General features: G+C 53.8%; 1 protein-coding gene across 1 annotated transcript in view; it reads left to right on the forward strand.

Moving 5' to 3' along the window:
• The first annotated feature begins 240 nt into the window (after nucleotides 1-240).
• Nucleotides 241-21,826, forward strand: part of RP1L1 (RP1 like 1) — a 46,004-nt gene continuing 24,418 nt past the window's right edge. The window contains exons 1-3 of the mRNA XM_045164715.1: nucleotides 241-910; nucleotides 1,640-1,781; nucleotides 3,482-8,515. Of these exons, the coding sequence (XP_045020650.1) occupies nucleotides 314-910; nucleotides 1,640-1,781; nucleotides 3,482-8,515 (5,773 nt within the window). The 5' untranslated portion in view covers nucleotides 241-313. The remainder of the gene's footprint in view (nucleotides 911-1,639; nucleotides 1,782-3,481; nucleotides 8,516-21,826) is intronic.

Here is a 21,826-nt window from a genome sequence, read left to right on the forward strand (position 1 = left end):
CATGGGTTCGATCCTTGGGTCAGGAAGATCCCCTGGAGAAGGTAACCCACTCCAGTATTCTTGCCTGGGAAATACCATGGACAGAGGCACTTGGCGGGCTACAGTCCATGGGGTCGTAAAGAGTTGGACGTGACCGAGCAGTAGTAGCTGCTCATCAGAATGAACAAACGTGCCTCTCCAAGACGGGGTGGGGGAGATTTGGGGTGGAAAGGGAGCACCTCTGGGCCAACGCCAGGAGGAAACGCGCAGACCCTCAGGTTGCTCTCTGACTTTCCTTTCTCCAATCCCTTCCAGCTGCCTGGTCCTCCCCACCATGAACAGCACTCCGAGGGACGCCCTGGCCCCCAGCCACCGCGAGTGCCTCCTGCCTTCTGTGGCCCGGACCCCCTCTGTCACCCAGGTCACGCCGGCCAAGAAGATAACCTTCCTCAAGCGAGGGGATCCCCGGTTTGCTGGGGTCCGCATGGCTGTTCACCAGCGCGCCTTCAGGAGCTTTGGGGCCCTGATGGACGAGCTCTCTCAGCGGGTACCGCTCTCCTTTGGGGTGCGCTCGGTCACCACACCCCGGGGCCTGCATGGCCTCAGCACCCTGGAGCAGCTGCAGGATGGTGGCTGCTATCTCTGCTCCGATAAGAAGCCCCCCAGGACTCCCGGCGGGCTGGGCCAGCCCCGGGAGAGAAACCCTTCCGCTCAGCATTTGAGGGAATTCGAGGCACCGGGAACAGCCTCTACCTGCAAAGGTCTCAAAGCCTCGAGGAGGATCACGCTGGTTAAGAACGGGGACCCTCGGCTCCAGCAGACAGTGGTGCTCAGCCACAGAAACACCAGGAACCTGACGGCCTTTCTCAGCAAAGCGTCGGACCTACTGTGCTTTCCTGTGAAGCACGTGTACACGACCAGTGGGAAAAGGGTAGGCTGTCCAGGATACCGTTTCCTTAAAAAGTGTCTGGATCTCAGCTCGAAACACTTAGATGGAACTGGGCAGTTATTCCTTTAAAAGAGGCACTGACACAATTGATGTGTGTGTGTGTGTGTGTGTGTGTGTGTGTGTATTAGTCGCTCAGTCATGTCTGACTCTTTGCGACCCCATGGACTGTAGCCCGCCAGGCTCCTCTGTCCAAGGGGCAAGAATAATGGAGTGGGTTGCCATTTCCTCCTTCAGGGTATCTGCCCAATCCAGGTATCAAACTCAGGTCTCCTGTATTGCAGGCAGATTCTTTACCATCTGAGCCACCAGAGAAGCCATCAGACACAACTGATACTGTGTATTAAATAGATAACTAATGAGGACCTACTGGCAACCCACTCCAGTACCCTTGCCTGGAAAATCCCATGGATGGAGAAGCCTGGTAGGCTATAGTCCATGGGGTTGCAAAGGGTCAGACACGACTGAGCGACTTCACTCACTCACTCACTGTACAGTACAGAGAACTCTACGCAGTGCTCTGCGGTGACCCGGATGGGAAGGAAATCAGGAAAGAGAGGATGTATATATATGGGATTCCCAGGTGGCTCAGCGGTAAAGCATCCGCCTGCCAAGCAGGAAACATGGGTTCGATCCCTCCCTCTACCTGTGCTTTGCTGGGCAGAAGGGGGTCCTGCAGACCGGGCCTCTTGACTCCACACTCTCCTTCCCCAGGTGGACTCTCTGAAGGCTCTGCTGCGAAGCCCCTCTGTGCTGGTGTGCGCCGGTCTCGAGCCCTTCAGACCACTAGTGATGGAAGATATCAGAAGAAAAGGAAGTGAACCTTCATCTGGGCAGACTTCAAGGAACAAAAGTGGTGAGTTGGGTCTGGAGGATGCCCTGTTTATTTGCACTGGATGGTGGTTCAGGAGGGCCGGGCAGATATACTTTCTAGATCTTTAGGAAAGATCTAGATCTTTAGGAAAGATCTTTAGGAAACTTGCCTTTGGCCCCACACCTGGCATCTCAGTTCTCTAGCGGTCTCTCTTACCCCTTTCTCCTTCTCTTTGCAATAACTGAGCTGGACAGTTGACTGGGATAGGAGAGAGGGGAGTCTAGTATTTAAAGAGAGCATAATTAAGAGACCTTGAGCTCTAAGATTCTAGGATCTAAAATAAGCTTTTATTAAGGACCACAGTGGGTATACCAATATGGGCACAGTGAATCATGGGTATGTGGCATTTGCATCTTTCAAGAGTCATGACTGTCTTAGGCAACAGTGGGGATCAAACAGACCAAAGAAACAAATCATAACCACGGATCATCCATCCATCCATCAATCTATGCAGCCAGCCATATACCCATCCAAAAAGTCTATGTGCCAGAGGTAGCCTTGGTTATTAAAAAAAAAAAAATTAAAGCACAATCAACAAGTACAGAGAAAAATTTCAGCAAAATTATTGGAATTACTATGGGCAGATTTTGGTGAATAATCAAAATAACACCCTTTGTGAAAAGCTATTAAGAGAATGGCAACAATGGTTTCTGTGATTGCACGTGCCAAGTTCTGGACAGAGACATGTCAATCCCAGCCACTCCCCTGGGGAACCCTCAGTCTCACTTGATGCTTATGGAGAAGCAGAGCTTGGCAAACCTTCTCCTACCCGGCTGGACTCAAGCGAATCTGCTCTTTTGCTGGCCGTAGGCTCAGCCTCCACCAGCCACTCCGTCTTTGCCAAGTGTTAGCTCAGGAGATAAAATGAGAAAGTACTAGGGGTTTCCTTCTTGCTCAGGGTCACTTCTTTCTGTCCCCAGTGACCCCCTCTTTTTCCCTTTTTCATGCTGAGGGACGTTTGGCTGTCATCTGTGTAGGCCCTTCCTTGCCATCATTTATCAACCCCAAAACTTGATGAGTGTTAAGATGATAAATGATAAATAACCACTAGTAATTGCAAAGCATCTTACAGTTATACAATCAGGGGTGTATGCAGCAACTTACTGATTTTGTTTCCTGCACTGGGGGTGGGTGTGAAGACGGCTAGAAGTTAACTCAGGGCACTGATGCTCTACAGCCCACCCTACTGTCTATGAAGAACCTATTCTGTGCCAGCAACTCTGAAGAAGTCTTACATGCACTGCCTTGCATCCTCAAAACAAACCTGCCAGATAGATCTATTACTTTTACAGTTCAGGAAAGAGGCTCTGCCAAAGCTTACACAGCTAGGAAGTGGCAGGGTTGAGATTGAACTCGGACTTCAAGTTCATCTCTCTGGGCTGTACTGGTTCACCTCCCGGGAACTCTGCAAAGATTCATTCTAGAGTGGTTTCTGTCCTAACTGCTGGTTTGGGAGGTGGCAGGGGTATACAGTATTATTGCCTGGAGAATCCCATGGACACAGGAGCCTGGTGGGCTACAGTTCATGTGGTCATAAAGAGTCAGACACGACTGAGATGGTAGCGTACAGAGAGGGGTGTACAGGCTGTGGAAGGCTCATGACCTTGACTCTTCTGCCCTGAAGCCCCCACCAGCAGCTCATTATCTTTCCCTCTTTTCTCTTGCTCATCACTGTGCGCCAGGGAGCTGGGGGCCCAAGGCCAAACAGAGTGTGATCCACGCACGGTCCAGGCTGGAGAACAGGCCACGGCAGTTCTCCTTGATGTCGGAGAGGTCGGGGCACAGCGACCCCTCGGTGTGCCCGCATCGTGCCTGCATGTGCCCTGCCCCCGACAGGCACCCTCTGAACACTCCTGCCCAGCTCAGCCCCTTGGTGACAGGTGAAGACATCGAGAAGAATGTGAGCATGAATGAGGATGGCAGCCTATCTGTAGAGATGAAAGTCCGCTTCCACCTGCTGGGGGAGGACCCGCTTCTGTGGTCCAGGAGGCTCGGGAGGGCCAGCACCCACACCGTGACTAGTGGGGAGGGCCCCGACGCTGGGGAGGTGGATCTGCTTGGCTGTGTGTGGAAGGGCCACTCTGGGGACCCCTCAGAGCCTGGGGCACAGGGACTGGGGCCCTGCGAGGCGGGAGGGGTGGGAGCCTTTGACCAAGGCCAGCGGCAGCAGGGGTCTAGATACGAGATCTGGATGAACCCCCTGTACATCTCCCAGGGAGAGTGGTCAGCCTGTAGGTGGAGGTCTGGGCTGACCCAGAACTCCCACTCCAGGGCCCCTCGGAGCCAAAGGGTCGCCAGCAGGAAAAGAGGGAGCAAGGACAGGGCCAGCCCTGCCTCCAGCGACACACCCCCTGGAGGCTCTGAGCTAAACTCCTCCTGCTGCTCTGGGTCCCTGGAGGATCCTGTGGCCAGCTGTGGCCCACATCTGGCCTCGGGGGCTGGTGAAGGCAAAGGCAAGGGAGCAGCACTGGGCTGCAGGGACCATGATGGCTGCCTGAAACCCAGGACCCGCGGCCTGACAGATGCTCTTCCTGACTCCTCTGCAAGCGCCAGGTCTCATGAGGAGTGCAGCAAAAGGGACAAGCTGTCCCAGGGCCGCCCCAGCAAGACTCCCCATGGGGCCACCCAGCAGGGAGTTCCGGGTTCTCCCACTGTAAGCCCCTCGTCTATAGTGAACAAGGACCCACAGGCAGAGGAGTTTGGACAGGGAGCAGGGCACCCCCAGGCCATAAATAGGTCTGGGGTGAGGCCACCCTCGACTCGGGGCCCGGCTGCTTCTGGGGATGATGCGGGAGGCTACACCCCACCTTCTGCCTGTGCCTCAGCCCTGGGCAGGAGCAGAAAGCAGGAGAGCAGAGCCAGCACCCTGTGCTCAGCCGGCAGTTCTGTCCCCAGCCAACGGGCCCAGAGGGCCTGCCCCAGGCAGCACCATAGCCCTAAGGACATCCACTGCCCGCTCGACTCGTCTGTGTCCCGGCCAATGCCGGGGCTGTCCAGCAGAGACAGGGCCCACCCACACGGCCCCTCACCCAGCCTTTCTGAAAGCCCACAGGGCACCTGGAACCAGGCCTCCTGGGACCCAGGGCCACCCTTCTCGGTCTCTCTTTATTCCCAGGACACACGCAGGCTAAGCAGCATCCCCATTACCCCTGGGAGCAATTCTGACTGTGTTTCCAATTTCTATCTCCCCGATTCTCCCTCTGCTGAGACTGAAGGGGGCCCTGAGTTCAGGCCATGCTCAGTGGCTCTCACACCTTCAAACACATCTGGCCCTTTCAGTGCCCCAGCTGATGGCCTGGGTGAAAAGACTGGGGATGACAGATTCCAGCCTTCCTGGCCCTTGGTCCAGCCAGCTGGGTGGCCTGAGGGAGGGAGGCTGGGAGCACAATGGGGCAGCTGCTGTTCACACCTGGGCACATCCCTGGCTCGCGGAGCCTCCTGTGGGACGATACAGACGATACCAGCCCCACAGCCGCAGGGCAGCCAGGGGCCCTCCTCCAAGGCCTGCTGGGTGTGCAGCAGGTACTGTCCCACGCCCCCCAGGACACGGCCCTTGGGCAAGAGGCATCCTTCAGGCAGCCGCAGCGAGGGCGACCGCAGCGCTGATGGGAAGCCTAGTGGGGAGCAGGTGGGGGAGGAAAAGTTGGATGCGTGGCATCCGCGGCCCCCTGGCTTTCAGGGAGCAGCCTCGGGGAGAGCAGTCAGAGCTGTGAGAAGGGGCAGCCCTCGCAGCGGTCCCCAGCTCAGGAGAATGGTCCAGGGGAAGCTCTCAGGCAGAGGAGGAGGCCTGGAGGAGCCAGAGGAAGGTGGCAGTGAGCTGCTGGGAGCTCTGCCCCGAGCCTCCCCGGAAGCCGTGGTCCGTGAGTGGCTGAGCAACATCCCAGAGGAGCCCATCAAACACGAGCTGGAGGACAAAGGCGAGGATGTGGCCGGGCATGGCCTGGAAGGCCCCCAAGAGGACCCTGTGGACAAACATTCCCCAGACAGTCTGGAAAGATCAGTTTGGGCCGGACAACTGCCCCAGGAACAGGCGGCCAGTGAGGAAGCAGAACCAGATAAAGCCTTTCCAGTGGCTAGCAGTGCTAGTCCCAAGTCAGGAGAGGGTCTGCCTTGCCGTGGGGTATCAGAAACCCCTACGGAGGCTGGAACAGGCAAAGGAGTGGCTGTGGACAGTGGGAGGGGCCAGCGCGTGCTGCCCAGCAGGGTCTCCACCTCCTTACAGATCATGAAGGCGCTGATGGGGTCCCGGCCGGGCCGGCCCAGCAGTCTGCCTGAAGTGTCCCACTCAGCGGGCAGGAGGCTCAGCCACTCGGCCCAGGCCCTCATCACCTGTCTCGCCAGGCTCCACTTCTTTGATGATGATGATCTTGGGTCTCCCACTAGCAAAGTGAGGTTCACAGACTCCCCTCGGTACCAGGAGCTCCTAAGTACCTTCCAGGCCCTGTGGCCAGGGAGTGGCTTCAGGAACACTGAGCTGGAATTGGACCTCCGGGAGCTCGGCTGGCGCCAGGCCCTCCCGGCCCTTGGGCCCCATGTTGCCACTGAGGACTTCAGGCCCACGTCCTCCTCTGGGGTGGATGTCGGCAGTGGTTCTGGAGGCTCGGGGGAGGGCAGCGGACCCTGCACCGTGGACTGCAGCTTGGTGTCCGAGAAGATGGAGCTGCCCTTAAGCATCTCCTGCCAGGGGCCTGATTCCAGAACTTTGGGGGACCCAGAAGTTCTGGGAAACCAACAGCTGAGTAGTTATGAGGCTGAGGGTGCTGCCAGTGAGGACGGCGCAGAAAAAAATGGCAGGGAGCAGACGCTGGGGGGTGACCCAGACCAAGGAGATAAAGACACAATGCAGGAAGAGAGGGTACAATTGGAGGAAATAAAAGAAGAAAAAGAAAGAGCAGAACTACAAGTAGAGGGTGTCAGAGGGTTTCCGGAAGAGGAAGGAATCATGGAACGAGGATTGTCAGGGGTAGGCTCTCAGGATGGGGCTGGTGTCTGGGAAAATAAGAGCCTGCATGAAGAGGAGCCAGGAGACCCCACTGCTGTTGCCATGCAGAGCTCTTGGGAGAGGAGAGGGAGCCCGCCAGAGCCCCCCAGAAGCCTCAGCGAGAGGTACCTGGATGCCAGTGGGAGTCAAAGTGGCCCCAAAGCTGAGCCCCCTTTGGAGAAGTTGCTCGGAGCAGCTGAGACTGGCTGTGGGCAAACCCTGGACAAGATCACCCAGGGGGCTGGTGAGAGGGGCACTTGCAAGGGCCACAGGGGGTCTCTGATCTCGGACCCTGTGTGGGTGTCCAAGTTGTTGAAGAAGATGGAGAAGGCCTTCATGGACCACCTCGCCACTGCCACGGCCGAGCTCTGCACCCGCTGGGGCCTGCAGGGCGACCACCTGCTGGACCAGATGGTGGCCGAGCTGCAGCGGGATGTGGGCCAGCGGCTCCAGGACAGTGTGGAGAAGGAGCTTCTCAAGGTCCAGAGCTGGGCAGGGGGCACGGGCACGGGGCTGCCCAGGGAAGCCCTCCACTGGGAGGCGTCCCTGCAGACCGAGCAGCGCAGGCGGCGCCTCCAGGCCCTGCGTAACCTCTCGCCCTTCTCCGAGCAGACGCGAGGCCGGGGGCCCCCCTCCTTCTCCCTGGAGGACCTGCCGATCTTCAGAGGAGCCCTGGGGACCCAACTTGGGGTAGAGGCCAAGGGGGAGGAGTTCTGTCCCTGCGAGGCCTGCGTGAGGAAGAAAATGGTTCCCGCATCCCCAGTGGATGCTGTGGGGTCAGCCAGCGCGCCCATCAGAAAGGCCTTCGATCTGCAACACATTCTGCAGAAGAAGAAAGGAGGGTGTGCTGATGGAGAGACAGCGGAGGTGGCCCCCGCTGTGGAGAGGGAGGTGGAGCCCCTTCACAGCGACCCCTCAAGGACAAGCACTGTCCGGGGAGCTGATGGAGACCCTGAGCTGGGATCAGGCCAGGGCCCCAGAGCGGAGGAGGGGGACCAGACCTTTGGCAGGGATGAAGACCCCTGGGGGACAGAGGAGGAGGGGGGTGCTCAGGAGAAAGAGAGGAAAACAGAGCCCTGTGTAGGCAGCGACCCCTGGGAGGGGCTGGGGAGGGGGGAGCAGGGCATGGGTGGTGAGGAAGGAGACCTGGAGGCGGGCTGTAGGGCTGAGGACACTGGGGAGGCTCATGGCCTGGGGGGAGGTGGCCTGGGTCCATGCAGACAAGATGCTGGTGCTGAAACAACAGAGGCCCTGGAGGCTGCAAGGCAGGAGCGGTCAGAGGCAGGAGGAGGACACGGAGGTGACGAAGAAGGGGGCCTTCAGGTTGGCCTGGGATGTGGCCAGTCCCGTGAGGCTTCTGGAGACAGGAGCCCAACCCCAGGGGCAGATCCCCCCCAGCAGCGGTCAGGCCCCGGGTCAGGCCTCTCTTCCTTCAGCACGTCCTCTCTGGGGAGCTGCTCTCTGCTCTCTCAGAAAGGCTCCGAAGATGAGCCATGGGACAGATGCATGAGGAGCACTGAAGACCAGGCCATGGACATCCCTGATCCAGAGAGAAAAGTCACAGGCATGTACCCAGAAACCAACGCTTCTGAGCAAGAAGGAGATCCGTCAGGCACCAGAACTCCAGAGCAAGGGACAGAGGAAGGTCTGAGTCCAGAGCAGAGCAAAGAGGAAGGTCTGGCTCCAGAGCAGGAGGGAGGGGAGGGCGCAGCTCCAGAGCAGGAGGCAGAGGAAGGCCCGGCTCCAGAGCAGGAGGGAGAGGAGGGCCCGGCTCCAGAAGAGGGAGAGGAGGGCCTGGTTCCAGAGCAGGAGGGAGGGGAGGGCACAGCTCCAGAGCAGGAGACAGAGGAAGGCCCGGCTCCAGAGCAGGAGGGAGAGGAGGGCCCAGCTCCAGAAGAGGGAGAGGAGGGCCCGGCTCCAGAGCAGGAGGGAGAGGAGGGCCAGGCTCCAGAAGAGGGAGAGGAGGGCCAGGCTCCAGAGCAGGAGGGAGAGGAGGGCCCGGCTCCAGAAGAGGGAGAGGAGGGCCCGGCTCCAGAGCAGGAGGGAGAGGAGGGCCCGGCTCCAGAGCAGGAGACAGAGGAGGGCCCGGCTCCAGAGCAGGAGGGAGGGGAGGGCCCGGCTCCAGAGCAGGAGACAGAGGAGGGCCCGGCTCCAGAAGAGGGAGAGGAGGGCCCAGCTCCAGAAGAGGGAGAGGAGGGCCCGGCTCCAGAAGAGGGAGAGGAGGGCCCGGCTCCAGAAGAGGGAGAGGAGGGCCCGGCTCCAGAAGAGGGAGAGGAGGGCCAGGCTCCAGAGCAGGAGGGAGAGGAGGGCCCGGCTCCAGAAGAGGGAGAGGAGGGCCCGGCTCCAGAGCAGGAGGGAGAGGAGGGCCCGGCTCCAGAGCAGGAGACAGAGGAGGGCCCGGCTCCAGAGCAGGAGGGAGGGGAGGGCCCGGCTCCAGAGCAGGAGACAGAGGAGGGCCCGGCTCCAGAAGAGGGAGAGGAGGGCCCAGCTCCAGAAGAGGGAGAGGAGGGCCCGGCTCCAGAAGAGGGAGAGGAGGGCCCGGCTCCAGAAGAGGGAGAGGAGGGCCCGGCTCCAGAAGAGGGAGAGGAGGGCCTGGTTCCAGAGCAGGAGGGAGGGGAGGGCACAGCTCCAGAGCAGGAGACAGAGGAAGGCCCGGCTCCAGAGCAGGAGGGAGAGGAGGGCCAGGCTCCAGAAGAGGGAGAGGAGGGCCAGGCTCCAGAGCAGGAGGGAGAGGAGGGCCCGGCTCCAGAAGAGGGAGAGGAGGGCCCGGCTCCAGAGCAGGAGGGAGAGGAGGGCCCGGCTCCAGAGCAGGAGACAGAGGAGGGCCCGGCTCCAGAGCAGGAGGGAGGGGAGGGCCCGGCTCCAGAGCAGGAGACAGAGGAGGGCCCGGCTCCAGAAGAGGGAGAGGAGGGCCCAGCTCCAGAAGAGGGAGAGGAGGGCCCGGCTCCAGAAGAGGGAGAGGAGGGCCCGGCTCCAGAGCAGGAGGGAGGGGAGGGCCCGGCTCCAGAGCAGGAGACAGAGGAGGGCCCGGCTCCAGAAGAGGGAGAGGAGGGCCCAGCTCCAGAAGAGGGAGAGGAGGGCCCAGCTCCAGAAGAGGGAGAGGAGGGCCCGGCTCCAGAGCAGGAGGGAGAGGAGGGCCAGGCTCCAGAAGAGGGAGAGGAGGGCCCGGCTCCAGAGCAGGAGGGAGAGGAGGGCCAGGCTCCAGAGCAGGAGGGAGAGGAGGGCCCGGCTCCAGAGCAGGAGGGAGAGGAGGGCCCGGCTCCAGAGCAGGAGACAGAGGAGGGCCCGGCTCCAGAAGAGGGAGAGGAGGGCCCGGCTCCAGAAGAGGGAGAGGAGGGCCCAGCTCCAGAGCAGGAGGGAGAGGAGGGTCCGGCTCCAGAGCAGGAGACAGAGGAGGGCCCAGCTCCAGAGCAGGAGGGAGAGGAAGGCTCAGCTCCAGAGCAGGAGGGAGAGGAAGGCTCTAACTTAGAAGCCAAAAATGTAGCGAAACGTCTGGCTTCCACAGAAACGCAGTTTAGAAACCTCCCCATGGACCGAACAGATGGCTTTGACCAAGATGACTTAGATTTCTAGAGAACTACCTGGGAGACAGTCCTGAGTCAGAAGTTCAATCCACTGAAGATGCGCAAAGGACACAGGCAAAAATCAAGGACTTTTCAAGGACATGACCACCCCTCACTGCCCTGGGTTCTAAATTCGGCCCATCCACCCACCAAGTGAGGGAGGGTCTCAGATCTGCCTGGCTATCAGAAGTCAGCTCCCCTCCATATGCCTGCTGAACCCAAGAGGATGGAACTGGCTGGCTGTGGTCCAGGAGAGATTTTGTTTGTGTGTTTTTTACCAGCTAGAGTTTCCCTCCTTCTTCTGCCTATTGATCTCGTTATTTCTCTCCTTGGCCTCTCCTGGGCAATGACCTCGCTCAACTTTGAAGTGCTTTTTTTCTAGTCTTGACTATATTTGGTGACTCTGGAGATATGGATGCTTGGGAGAAGAAGATAAATTCAGTGTCATTGGACAAAATTTGTTCTCGGCTCCAAAGGCTGTATCTTTCCTTAATTCATATATAAATATATGTATGCTTTTGTAATGAAAAATATTGGAAAATGCAAAAAAGCAGAAAGAAGGAAAAGTAGTCATGCATAATCCCATCCCTTAGGGATAACTGATATTAGCAATTTGATGCATTTCTTTCACATCATTTTTCTAATTGATAGTTGTGCTCATCCTTATAAACTTCCTTTTTTTTTAAAACTTAACATAAGAAATTCCCCTTTTAATCTCAAAATCTTCATAAACCTATTTTTAATACCTGGATAATGTGTTTAATGCCCAAATAATATGAGACTATAAAATGCTTTTTCACCATTTCCATTTGTTGACTATTTAGATGATTTCCATTATTTTTTCCAATATATATGGGATTTTCCATATATATAATTAATTGTGTGTGTGTGTGTGTGTGTGTGTATACAAATTTTTTTTTTGCCCCGAATGGCAGATGGTTTCCTTAGGATAGTTTCCCAGGCACAGAATTACTAGGTCTAAAGATACCAACTTTTTAAAAGTTCTTAATATCTTCTGCCAAATTGTTTTTCTAAACATCTAAGTTGTACTAAATTACATCACCTGGCCCACTACATTCTCATCTGTGTTTGTTAGAGTCATTAAAAATGAGAAATCCTTTGCTAATTTTATGGGCAAAAATAGTACCTCATTTTAAGGTGGAATTATTTTAGCTATATTTGATTGCTAATGAGATTAAAGAGTTTTCTAGTCTTTATAAAAAATCTGTTTACATATAGATTATATGTGTATGTCTTTCGCCCATTTTCAGCTAGGATTCTAGCTTTTTTAGATGAATAGATTTACACGTGTCCTTTATAATTTCAAAAATCTCTATTTGTCATTTTTGAGATTGAGAAAAAAATGCCCTTTCTCAGCACATTTCTCCAGCAAGCCTTGAACTGGGGCTGTCCTTGCTGGTTCAGAATCTCTTCACAGGTTCTCACCAGCATTCCCGTCCACACGGGACCATTTTGTGTATTCAGAATTATTAAAATGAAAGTCTGTGCTACAAGAACAGGTACCGTTCACTGATTGTTTAAACATAAATATAAATGTAAAAAATAAAATAGATATGTTAGTAATAGAAAATAAAGCAAATGTTGGGTGTAGGCTGTGTCCTCACATCACAGTCATCTGTTCTCCTCTATATCTGAGTGCTGGAAATGTTCTTAATTTGACATGTTTATAAAAGTTCTTTTGGAGGTGAGTTTTTAAAGTTTTTACATGGAAAGTGTATATGAAAAAGAATATGTATAAATGTATGTATCACTGAATCACTTTGCTGTATACCAGAAACTAATACAACATTGTAAATCAACTATACTTCAATTTTTAAAAATAAATATTTAGAAGTATATATATATATATATATGTAAGTGTATATGCACACACACACACTTTTGTATATATGAACTGGTTAGGCTTCCCTGGTGGCTCGGATGCCTGCAATGCAGGAAACCTGGGTTCTATCCCTGGGTTGGGAAGATTCCCTGGAGAAGGGAATGGCAACCCACTCCAGTATTTTTGCCTGGAGAATTCCATGGACAGAGGAGCCTCGTGGGCTACAATCCATGGTGTCGCAAAGAGTCAGACACTACTAAGTGACTTGAACTCACTCATCTTGGTCAGAGACTCCTAGTGAAACACATTGCCTTGTAAGCTTGGATTAGATATAATGGTATTTAGGATTGTCCAGACCTTGTAACTACTAGTTGACATGGGGCATCCACTGTGCACCTCTTCTGTGACCTGAGGTCCTCAGTCATTTCCCAAGAGATGTTTCAACCTCTTTGCTTCATAATCTGCTATCTCCTCAAGTGACAGAGACAACCACCCCAGCTCTTATTGACCCAGCACGTCACTAAAATGGCATGTTCGTCTCTGGTCAAGAGAAGAAAACGAAAAGGTCATGGGACTTGGAGATGGATGACCAAGCTCATGTCCCAGGGGCAGCATTAGTGAATGGGTACCTGGTGGTGTCCCTCCTCTGGGCCGGTTCTGTGCCCTCCCTTTGCTTCCACACCCTCACTCCGAGTCCCCACCAGATCCCACCTGTTCCTTTATTCCTAGCAGGGTTTACAGAGCCCTGCCCTGTCCTCCATGTCCTCCTGGGTTAAATGTTTAGACCTGGTTGGCGGTGGGGGAGGGGGGCACTCATAGCTCAAGGCACCCAGTTGTTAATGAAGAAACCAGTTGAAGCCCCTACAGGTCAGGAGAGCACCTAGCCCTCACCACTACACTCCCACTTTCATCTAATCTCCCATCCTATCTCAGCTCATCACACCCCTCTACCCTCGGCCCTGAAATCGCTGCTGGTTGTGGCTCTTGCAAACACTAGTAACCCTTTCTCCTGAGGTGGTGGTGGTCCATGGTCCTAATGATGCCCCCTGACTCAGCGAGTATCTCCTCCTCAAGCCCCTCGCCAGTCCAGCTCTGGCTTCCCATCCTTTCTGCCTGCATGTTGCATCCAAACACCGATGTCTCCTCATTCCCAGCCCGCTGGTCTTTTTCCTTCCTCTCCCCAGAGGACCTCACGCACTTTTGCTGTTTCTGCTCCTTCTTTGGTCCAAGGACTCCCAGTGAAAACCCATGATCCCTTACTGCACCCCTGAAGCATATCCAGAAGATACTTTTATGGGTTAATACACGGTCACCTGCCTCCGCTTTCTAGCTGAAGAAATGGGTTCAGAGGGGAGTCACTCAAGGACATGTGGTGGATCCTGAAGCCATGGTCCGAACCCAAACCTCACACTCATAGGCCCGGTCCCTTCTTCCATGCAGCCAGGGCCTGAGTCAAGGCCTGACAGACTGCTTATACGCACCCCTTGGGCTGGGCTTCAACCTCCGGCTCCTCCCTTTGGATCGCCAATTCCAGGGACCACCTGGGGGAGGCTGGGCTCCACTGAGCCACACCTCTGGCGACCTTGCCTGCCCTTGGCTTGGGGGCTGACCTTCCGAATTCACACCTTGTCCTAGCCAGCATCTCCCTACTCCGGGGCCCACCCTCCTTGGCCCATTCCTGATAAACAAAGGTGAATTTATGGTTTTCCACCTGTGGGCAGCCTGGGGAAAGCATTGAATATTTTTGTCAGTCCCAACAACTGGTGTTGCGGCATGCAGGGGCCAGCAGGCTAAACGCCCGGCAGCTCTGGGCCAGTCTCCTACCAGGATGAGTGGTCCCACCCCAGATGCCACGGGTATTATGACTGCTGCACTCTACGGCCGGCGAGACTGAGGTTCGGCACAGCGGATTCCCCAGAGCACAGGGCCAGGGCACACACGAGCATCTCTCTCCCGAGTCCTGACTCTCCCGTCATATCTGAGAAGGAATGAGATGGCTCCCAGCCCTCCCGGCTGAGCTGGGAGCGCCTGCCTCAAGGCGAAGGGATGAACTGGGTGACTTCTCAAAGCTTCATCATCGTAGCAGTTCTGGGAAAAGACAATCCTAGGGTCAGATGCCCTCTGGTGCAATGAATGGAAGGTGGGAAGGATGAAAGTTGAAAGTGACTCATTTTCTTGGAAAGGGCTGAATTCCACATCCCATTTTGTTCTGTCCTAGCTTGGCAAGCTCTTCCTTGCCCTGGAAAGGCAGGCCCCAACAGGACAGACGGCTCCAGAAAATGCTGGGGACCTGGGGATAAATGGAATGCTTTGCAGATCCTCTGTTCCACCATCAAGGAGCCATGGTCTCTCTTCCTTTATTTGGTCTCAGCCTTCTAAGCCCACCTGACCGTCTCAAATGCCTATCAGAATCAAACCCACGAAAGTTCTGAATTTAAGGGATGAGGGTGAGGAGAAAAAACATCTACAGAGTAAACTATTCCCTTTTGTGTCTGGAGCTCTTCCCCCCTTCTACAAAGCTGTTCTTACAGACAGAGATTATGACTTGTGCTATGGATTCATTGCAGTCACATGTCCCAACAGCAGAAGCTCCTTGTGATAGGGTTTCCCCGTGTTACCCAGGCCTGTGCTTCAGGGCACACTACATACCAGGACCATTGACATTTGTTAGTTCTTCTATCCAGCCTATGATGAGCAGCTCTGCTGGGCCAGGCCACATGGCAGCTGCTGAGGAAGCAGAGATCAAAGACGGCCCCTGTGAGCCCCACTCCTTGGACCTACTGTGGCCCCTCCCTGGAGCTCAGCAGTCAGTGGGGCTGCCCTCCTGATGGACAAGTGAAAACACAGAGCTGTATTCCTGTTCCGTGTGCTCAGGGGTGGCAGTGACAGCCAAAACCCAGACAGTGGCTAAGGAAACTGGGAGATGCATGGAAGTGGATCTGGTATCAACCATAGCAGCAGAAAGACCGGTTTGCCTGAGTTGTTTTGACTGGGGCAGTGGTGGTCTGGGTGTTCTCCAGGAAGAAAGGACAGGAGCCAGGATGGGGTACATTCGTCATGAGCTGAGACTGGGGGTCAGGGGCTGTAGAGTAGGGGTGACAGCAATTAGGAGAAGCCTTCAGGAGTCATGTGGTGTGTTGGGGGGTGTCTTTGGGCAGGAGGGAAGTAGAGAGTCAGAGAAATGATGCCTGGTTGAGAAGGAGTCTCTGTTGACCCCTAGGCCAATGACCCGAGAGACACCTGTTCTGGAAGGAGGAAGAGTTTTATTAGAATGGAGGTGGGTGGGAGTGAAAATCTTAGGACCTCCCCAGGAACTTCCAATTAAATAGGCTGGAGCTTTGGCCAGTACAAGGGCAAGGCATCCTCCCTGCCCTGTCTGCTCAAGCAGGACCAGAGCTCTGGTTGGCCGGGCTCAAAGCTGCACTCAGCCAGTAGGGCCCCAAAGCACAGGAAGGAGCGACAGAGGATCTAAGAGAGGTAAGGGCTGCTGTCAGACTGGGGAGTCGCTGAATGGGACTGAATGAGAGAAGCGGGAACCAGCAGGACCTTGAGGTTGCATGGGGGAGGGGTCCCAGAGAGGCGTGCTCTTCTCTAGTCTGGTGTTTCTGCCTGGAGACAGTCCTGGTGGCCTTCCTGGCTGCACTTAGTTTCTAGGCCTGGCTCTGTCCCTAACTTCTAGTCCAGTGCTCCGACCTGGGGCATTGGAGGGTCATTCTTGGAGGTCCTTGGAGGGTCCAGACTCCCCTCCCAGTGGAGCCACAGCAGACGGGCCAGAGGAGAAAGGCTGACTTCCCACCTTACCCAGAGATGCTTGGTTTCTGGGGCGGATGATGGTGAACTGTGGGAAGAACACTGCTGGTCTCCATCTCTCTGTGTCCCAGGAGCCAGAGGCTTTTGGACCAGGAAGACCGTATACCCAACTCCATCTTTGTTCTGCCATTTTTATCTCTGTGTTGTTCAAGAGATACAAGTGCAGAGCTTCAGAGGTGCCCACCCTGGCCCAAGGTCACACAGTGGGTCAGTACAGAGTCAGGCCAGGAAGCTGAGTTCCCTGGATTCTCAGGCATGAGTTGATTCCACAAAAGAAAAGCCTCAGAGCCCAGGCGGCGCTGCCTCCTCTGCCCGGGTGGGTGGAGAGCAGGCAGGTAGAGCAGCATCGCAGCCTAATTAGAAACTGTAGAGGCGCGGGGACACGGGGGGCCCTGCTCGCACATTAGTGCCCCCTCCATAGATCATAGGCATGCCAAGGACATAATAAATAATCTGCCCAAAGGTTTTAAAGGTAAAAATCAGCAAACCATTAATAATGTCCCCGCCACCATATATCACGCTGAAATCTTCCCATTATTCTGCTCCCTGAGCCAATTCGCATTTTCTGGGCTGTTGTATTTTTTTTTTCCACCCCTTCCCTTTCCCGTGTGTTCTGAAGCCCCTTCCCCACAACCTGTGGCCCAGAGGGAGGGGGTGTGGAACCTTCTCGGATTTAACATCTGGGATCTATTCAGGCGTGCAGCATAGAACCCATGTCTCTGCCTACATTTGTTCTTTTAACAGATGGGGTGGAGCTTGCCTACCTCCCTGTGCCCTCAGCCCAGCTTTAAGTAGGAATAACTCTCTGCCCTCTTCTCTGAAAGGCCAAGGAGGCTTAATTATTGGGTTGGCCCAAAAGTTCGTACGGGTTTTTCCGTTTCATCTTACTGAAGAACGTGAGTGAGCTTTTGGGCTAACCCAATAATTACTATAACAGAGTTACTTTGTTTTATTTTATTTTTTCCTGTGTCTATTCCCTAAGCATTTACTTTCTTTCCGTTTTTGATCGGGGTATAGTTGCTTTACAATGTTGTGTTAGTTTCTGTTGCACAGCAAAGTGAATCAGCCATATGTATACATGCGTGCGTGCTGAGTCACTCCAGTCACGTTCGACTCTTTGTGACCCCATGGACTGTACGCCAGGCTCCTCTGTCCATGGGATTCTCCAGGCAAGAACACTGGAGTGTGTTGTCATATTCTGCTCCAAAACATATACATATATCGCCTCATTTTTGAATTTCCTTCCCATTTAGGTCACCACAGAGCACTGAGTAGAGTTGCCTGTGCTATCCAGTAGGTTCCCTATTTTATACACAGCAGTGTATCCATGTCACCCCCATAACAGAGTCACTTTGAATAAGAAAAGAGCTGATGGGTGCACTTTCCAGTCCTTGGTGTTCTCTGCAGAGAACTCGGGTCCGGCTTGAATATTTGGGTGAGTTGGATGTGTTTTTCATTTTGGAGGTAACCTGTGTTGTCAGGAGCTGGAATGAGGAAAATTAGGAAGAGAAAAGCTAGGCCAGAGGCCTGCCAGGCTGTGGTGTGGGGGTGGTATGGAGCTGTGTGACCACATGGTGAAGGATCCAGGAATGCGTCCAGCATTGGACTGTCACCCCCATTTGGCTTCAACTTCCTCAACTGAGTTAGAAAAGACAGCCCTTTGCTGGGGCGGAGGGCCACCCTGCATGAGTCCTCTGAAGGGCGAGTGGGTTGAGTGACTCCCCAGCTGCCTCAGAGAACCGGTTTCTTAGACGCGGACACCGAAAGCAGAGGAGGAGCTCTGTGCCGACTGCTAGCTGTCTCCTGGGACGGTCCCCCTGTGGGACCACCTTGGGGGGAGGGGCCTCCCATCCCGGCTCTCTGGCGGTGAGCTGAGTGGGGTGGCTTAGACCAGCCCCTCCCCTCCTCCAGGCCCATGTCCTCATCTGCAACACCCCTAGAGTCCCTTCCAGCTCTGAGGCTGGGCTGAGCGCCCTCCTTGAACTTCCCATCGGAGAGCCAGGGCCGCGTACTTCAGAGTCATTCTGCAAAACGTCTTGAGTAGTCCTGGGTCCTGAGTCCTGGGTCCATTCTGTGAGCCACCAGCCTCGGCCATTTTTGACTTTGATCGAGACATACACATCTCAGGTTGGGGGTTCCGTTCCCATCCCCCTCAGTCCCACAAAATAGACTGTGGGGCTCCACCACACCACCCTTCACACACAAGGGGCCCATTTTACGAAGCACAGCCTGGTTTCCTTAGGCCTTCAGAATGACCCAGTGAAGAAGCAATATAAGGTCTGCTGTACCCATTTGATGGATGGAAAAACTGATACAGACAGATGGATGAACAGGGTTGAGAAATCCTCCAGTAAAAGGCCTCTCATGGAGAGATGCTCAGAGTGTAATGGACAGAAGCCAGGTTCTGAGAGCCGAGGGGACAGATGGCTGTAAGGTGAAGCTGGCCCCTCGCCATGGATGAAGTGTCTTTCCCTGGAATATCTTGGGGTTTGGTGTAAGCCATGCACACTGTGTGACTGTAAGTGGGCATCACATTTTACAGGAAAGACTCAAATTCCCTAGGCCTGGAGTGACATTCCAAGTTGACTCTACAAGGGGGGACTCAAAACCAGGCACCCAATGCCTAAAAGGAGCTGGGGACCCCTGACCAGCAGACCTGTGCTGGCTTCCTCAGGCCCTGGCAGGTCCTCCTGCAAGACCAGCATCCTCCTGTGACTGGTGGGACTTCCAGGATGGACCTCATCCTCCCTGTGTCCCAGGTGAGCGCTCCATCTAGTGCAGAGTCCCCAGGAGCAATCAGTAGATCCTGAAGGGTCCACTGGTAGATCCCTATGTCATGCCTTCCTTTATACCCACAGTTTGCCCATCTGCCACCCCGTACTCACCAATCATGTGTTCTGGCCAAGTTACCAATGTCTCTGAGCCTCAGTTTACCCATCTATCAAAATGGGTCCAATGCCCACATATTTAAGTGGCTATGAGAATTAATCGGTATGATAACTGTGGATGTGCCATACTGAGTATTTAATGCATCGATTATTCTTGGGACAGGTTGGAAATGAGTTGTCTGGGGGGGTGGTGCAGAGGCTCCTGGAGTTCAGCCATAGGAGAGAAAGCATATTCCCACTGGAAGGGAGTAAACTGAGGAGGGTTTTACAAAAGAGAGTGCATTTCCTTGTTTTATGTCCCTGGATACATTCCAGTGTCTCCTAGTTTATAGTCTCTGGGAACTTGAATAGGATTTGTACCCTACTGTTGTGTGAAAATTTTATAAATCTCAGTTATGTTGACTTGGTTCATGGTGCTTTTCAGGTTTACCATATCCTTTTACTTTTCTGTATATTCATTCCATTGATTTTTTAATATTGAAATTCCAACAAAAATCTTAATTTATCTACCTTAAGAAATAATTGTAATTTATAGTGGAACTATACACAACTTCGCTTCTGTATTTTCCAAGTCTCCTATACATATCTTATCATACTTTTATCATTTAAAAAATAAAAAAAGGAGGAAAAGAGAGAAAGGAATTTTAGGGCTTTATTCCACTAATAAATGTGAATTATTTTTAGATCTGTATAACAAGTTCGTGGAAGTCACACTTACCCTAGAACTTCTATCATCTACACTTTTAAATGCACGAAAGTTATTACATAAATTATCTATTATTGTAACTGAATAAAACACAAATGGAGTTACTGATTAAAAAAAAAGAGAGTGCATTTGATCAACACTTTGACGGAAGAGAGGGGCTTTTGATGGAGGCACTGGGATCTGGGCTGGGGTGATTCCAGGGGGAGGAAACAGAATGGTCTAAAACCCAGAGGTGTAGGAGGCAGGCAAGATCCAGCATGGCCAGACCCGGCACATGGGGGAGGGAGGGCTTTTGGTTTGGATGCCCGGCTCCAAAAGTCCTGGTCGTCACCTTGGCTCAGCGCTGCTGCCGAGGGGGCAGCTCTGCTGATGGAATGCACTTTCCCAAGCAGCTGTCCTGAGAGACCCTGCCCCCTACCCCGATCCCTGTCACCGTGACAGACCCCCAGCCCACTCTTCTCAGACCTTGATGGATGGTCCCCATGCTGGATTTCATCTCCGTCTTCTCTAGCAGCTGTGACACGAGTAATTGGTGTCACCTCTGTGGATTGCATGCCAAGTGCTGACAAAACAGTCCCTAACAGGGAGCTCCGGGGCGCTGGGCTTGATTGTGTGGACGAGGAAACCACAGGGGACTGAACCAGTTGACCCAGGGAGAGGCAGTCGGTCCAGCTAGACCGGTGGGGGTCAGTGCCAAGGTATCCTGTCCCCTGACCTGGAGGATGTGCCGGAATCCTGCTAAACTGGGGCAGGACAGTGTTCGAGAGCCGCTGATTCACCCCCAAGGCTGCACTGGGGGCTGGACACACACCTTGCTGATCATTGCAGTCCACGCTGCTCCAGGGCAGGGCAGAGGGTACAGGGACTCTCAAGGAGCAGTCCTGCCTCCTGCCACAAAGATGCTGTGTTCCCCAGTGCAGGTGACGTGTCTAAGGTTAAATGAGTTTTATCAAGAAATACAGGTGTTGGCAAGGGGAGGTTTTGGGGAGGGTGGGCTCAGGAGGGTAAAGGTCAGGTCACCTGCTCGTGACCCAGCAGACCTTATGTCAGGCAAGGCCCAATTGGACCGAGGTGGGGCCTTTCTAGCCTCCTGGGCAGAGAGCAGGGAGGGGAGGGGCCTCCCAAATGTCTCATCTTTCACAAGAGGATGGAGGCCCCACCCGGGCACACGGCTTAGCCTTAGCAGAGAGGTGGCAGGCCGTGAACCAGGAACTCACAGAGAGGCCCTGGGGGTGTGGCCTGGGAGGAACACCTACACCCGCTACCCCGTCCCTGGCCAGAGCTCAACGGAGACAGACAGATAAACCGGCTGATGGAGGGCTGCCTGGGGGAGGGGCCAAACGTCCACCTCTCTCCATCCTTAGGCACCTGAGCTTTAGAATTCTTCCTTAAAATTCAGCTGACTTGCATTTCTTTAATAATTAACGAGGGCTTCCCAAGTGGCGCTAGTGGTAAAGAACCTGCCTGCCAGTGCAGGAGACATGGGTTCTCTCCCTGGGTTGGGAACATCTCCTGGAGGAGATGGCAACCCACTCCAGTAGTCTTGCCTGGAAAATCCCATGGACAGAGGAGCCTGGCGGGCTACAGTCCAAAGGGCTGCAAAGAGTTGGACACAACTGAAGCAATTCAGCATGCACACACTCAATATTTAGTGATGTTGAGCATCTTTTCATGTTTGTTGGCCATCTGTATTTCTTCTTTGGAGAAATGTCTATTTAGGTCTTCTGTCTATTTTTTGATTGGGCTGTTTATTTTTTTGATATTGAGCTGCAGGAGTTGTTTGTATATTTTGGAGATTAATCCCTTGTCAGTTTCATTTGCAAATATTTTGTCCCATTCTAAGGGTTGTCTTTTAGTCTTGTTTATGGTTTCCATAACTGTGCAAAAGCTTTCAAGTTTAATTAGGTCCAATTTGTTTATTTTTGTTTTTATTTTCATTACTTTAGGAGGTGGGTCAAAGAAGATCTTGCTATGATTCATGTCAAAGAGTGTTCTGCCTATGTTTTCCTCTAAGAGTTTTATAGTGTCTGGCCTTACATTTAGGCCTTTAATCCATTTTGAGTTTATTTTTGTGTGTGGTGTTAGGGAGTGTTCTAATTTCATTCTTTTACATGTAGCTGTCCAGTTTCCCAGTATCACTTATTGAGGAGCTTGTTTTCTCCGTTGTGTATTCTTGCCTTTTTGATCAGAGGTGTATGGGTTTACCTTCTGGCTTTCTATCCTGTTCTGCTGCTGC

The sequence above is a fragment of the Bubalus bubalis genome, chromosome 3 (assembly GCF_019923935.1).
Source record: "Bubalus bubalis isolate 160015118507 breed Murrah chromosome 3, NDDB_SH_1, whole genome shotgun sequence".
NCBI lineage: Eukaryota > Metazoa > Chordata > Mammalia > Artiodactyla > Bovidae > Bubalus > Bubalus bubalis.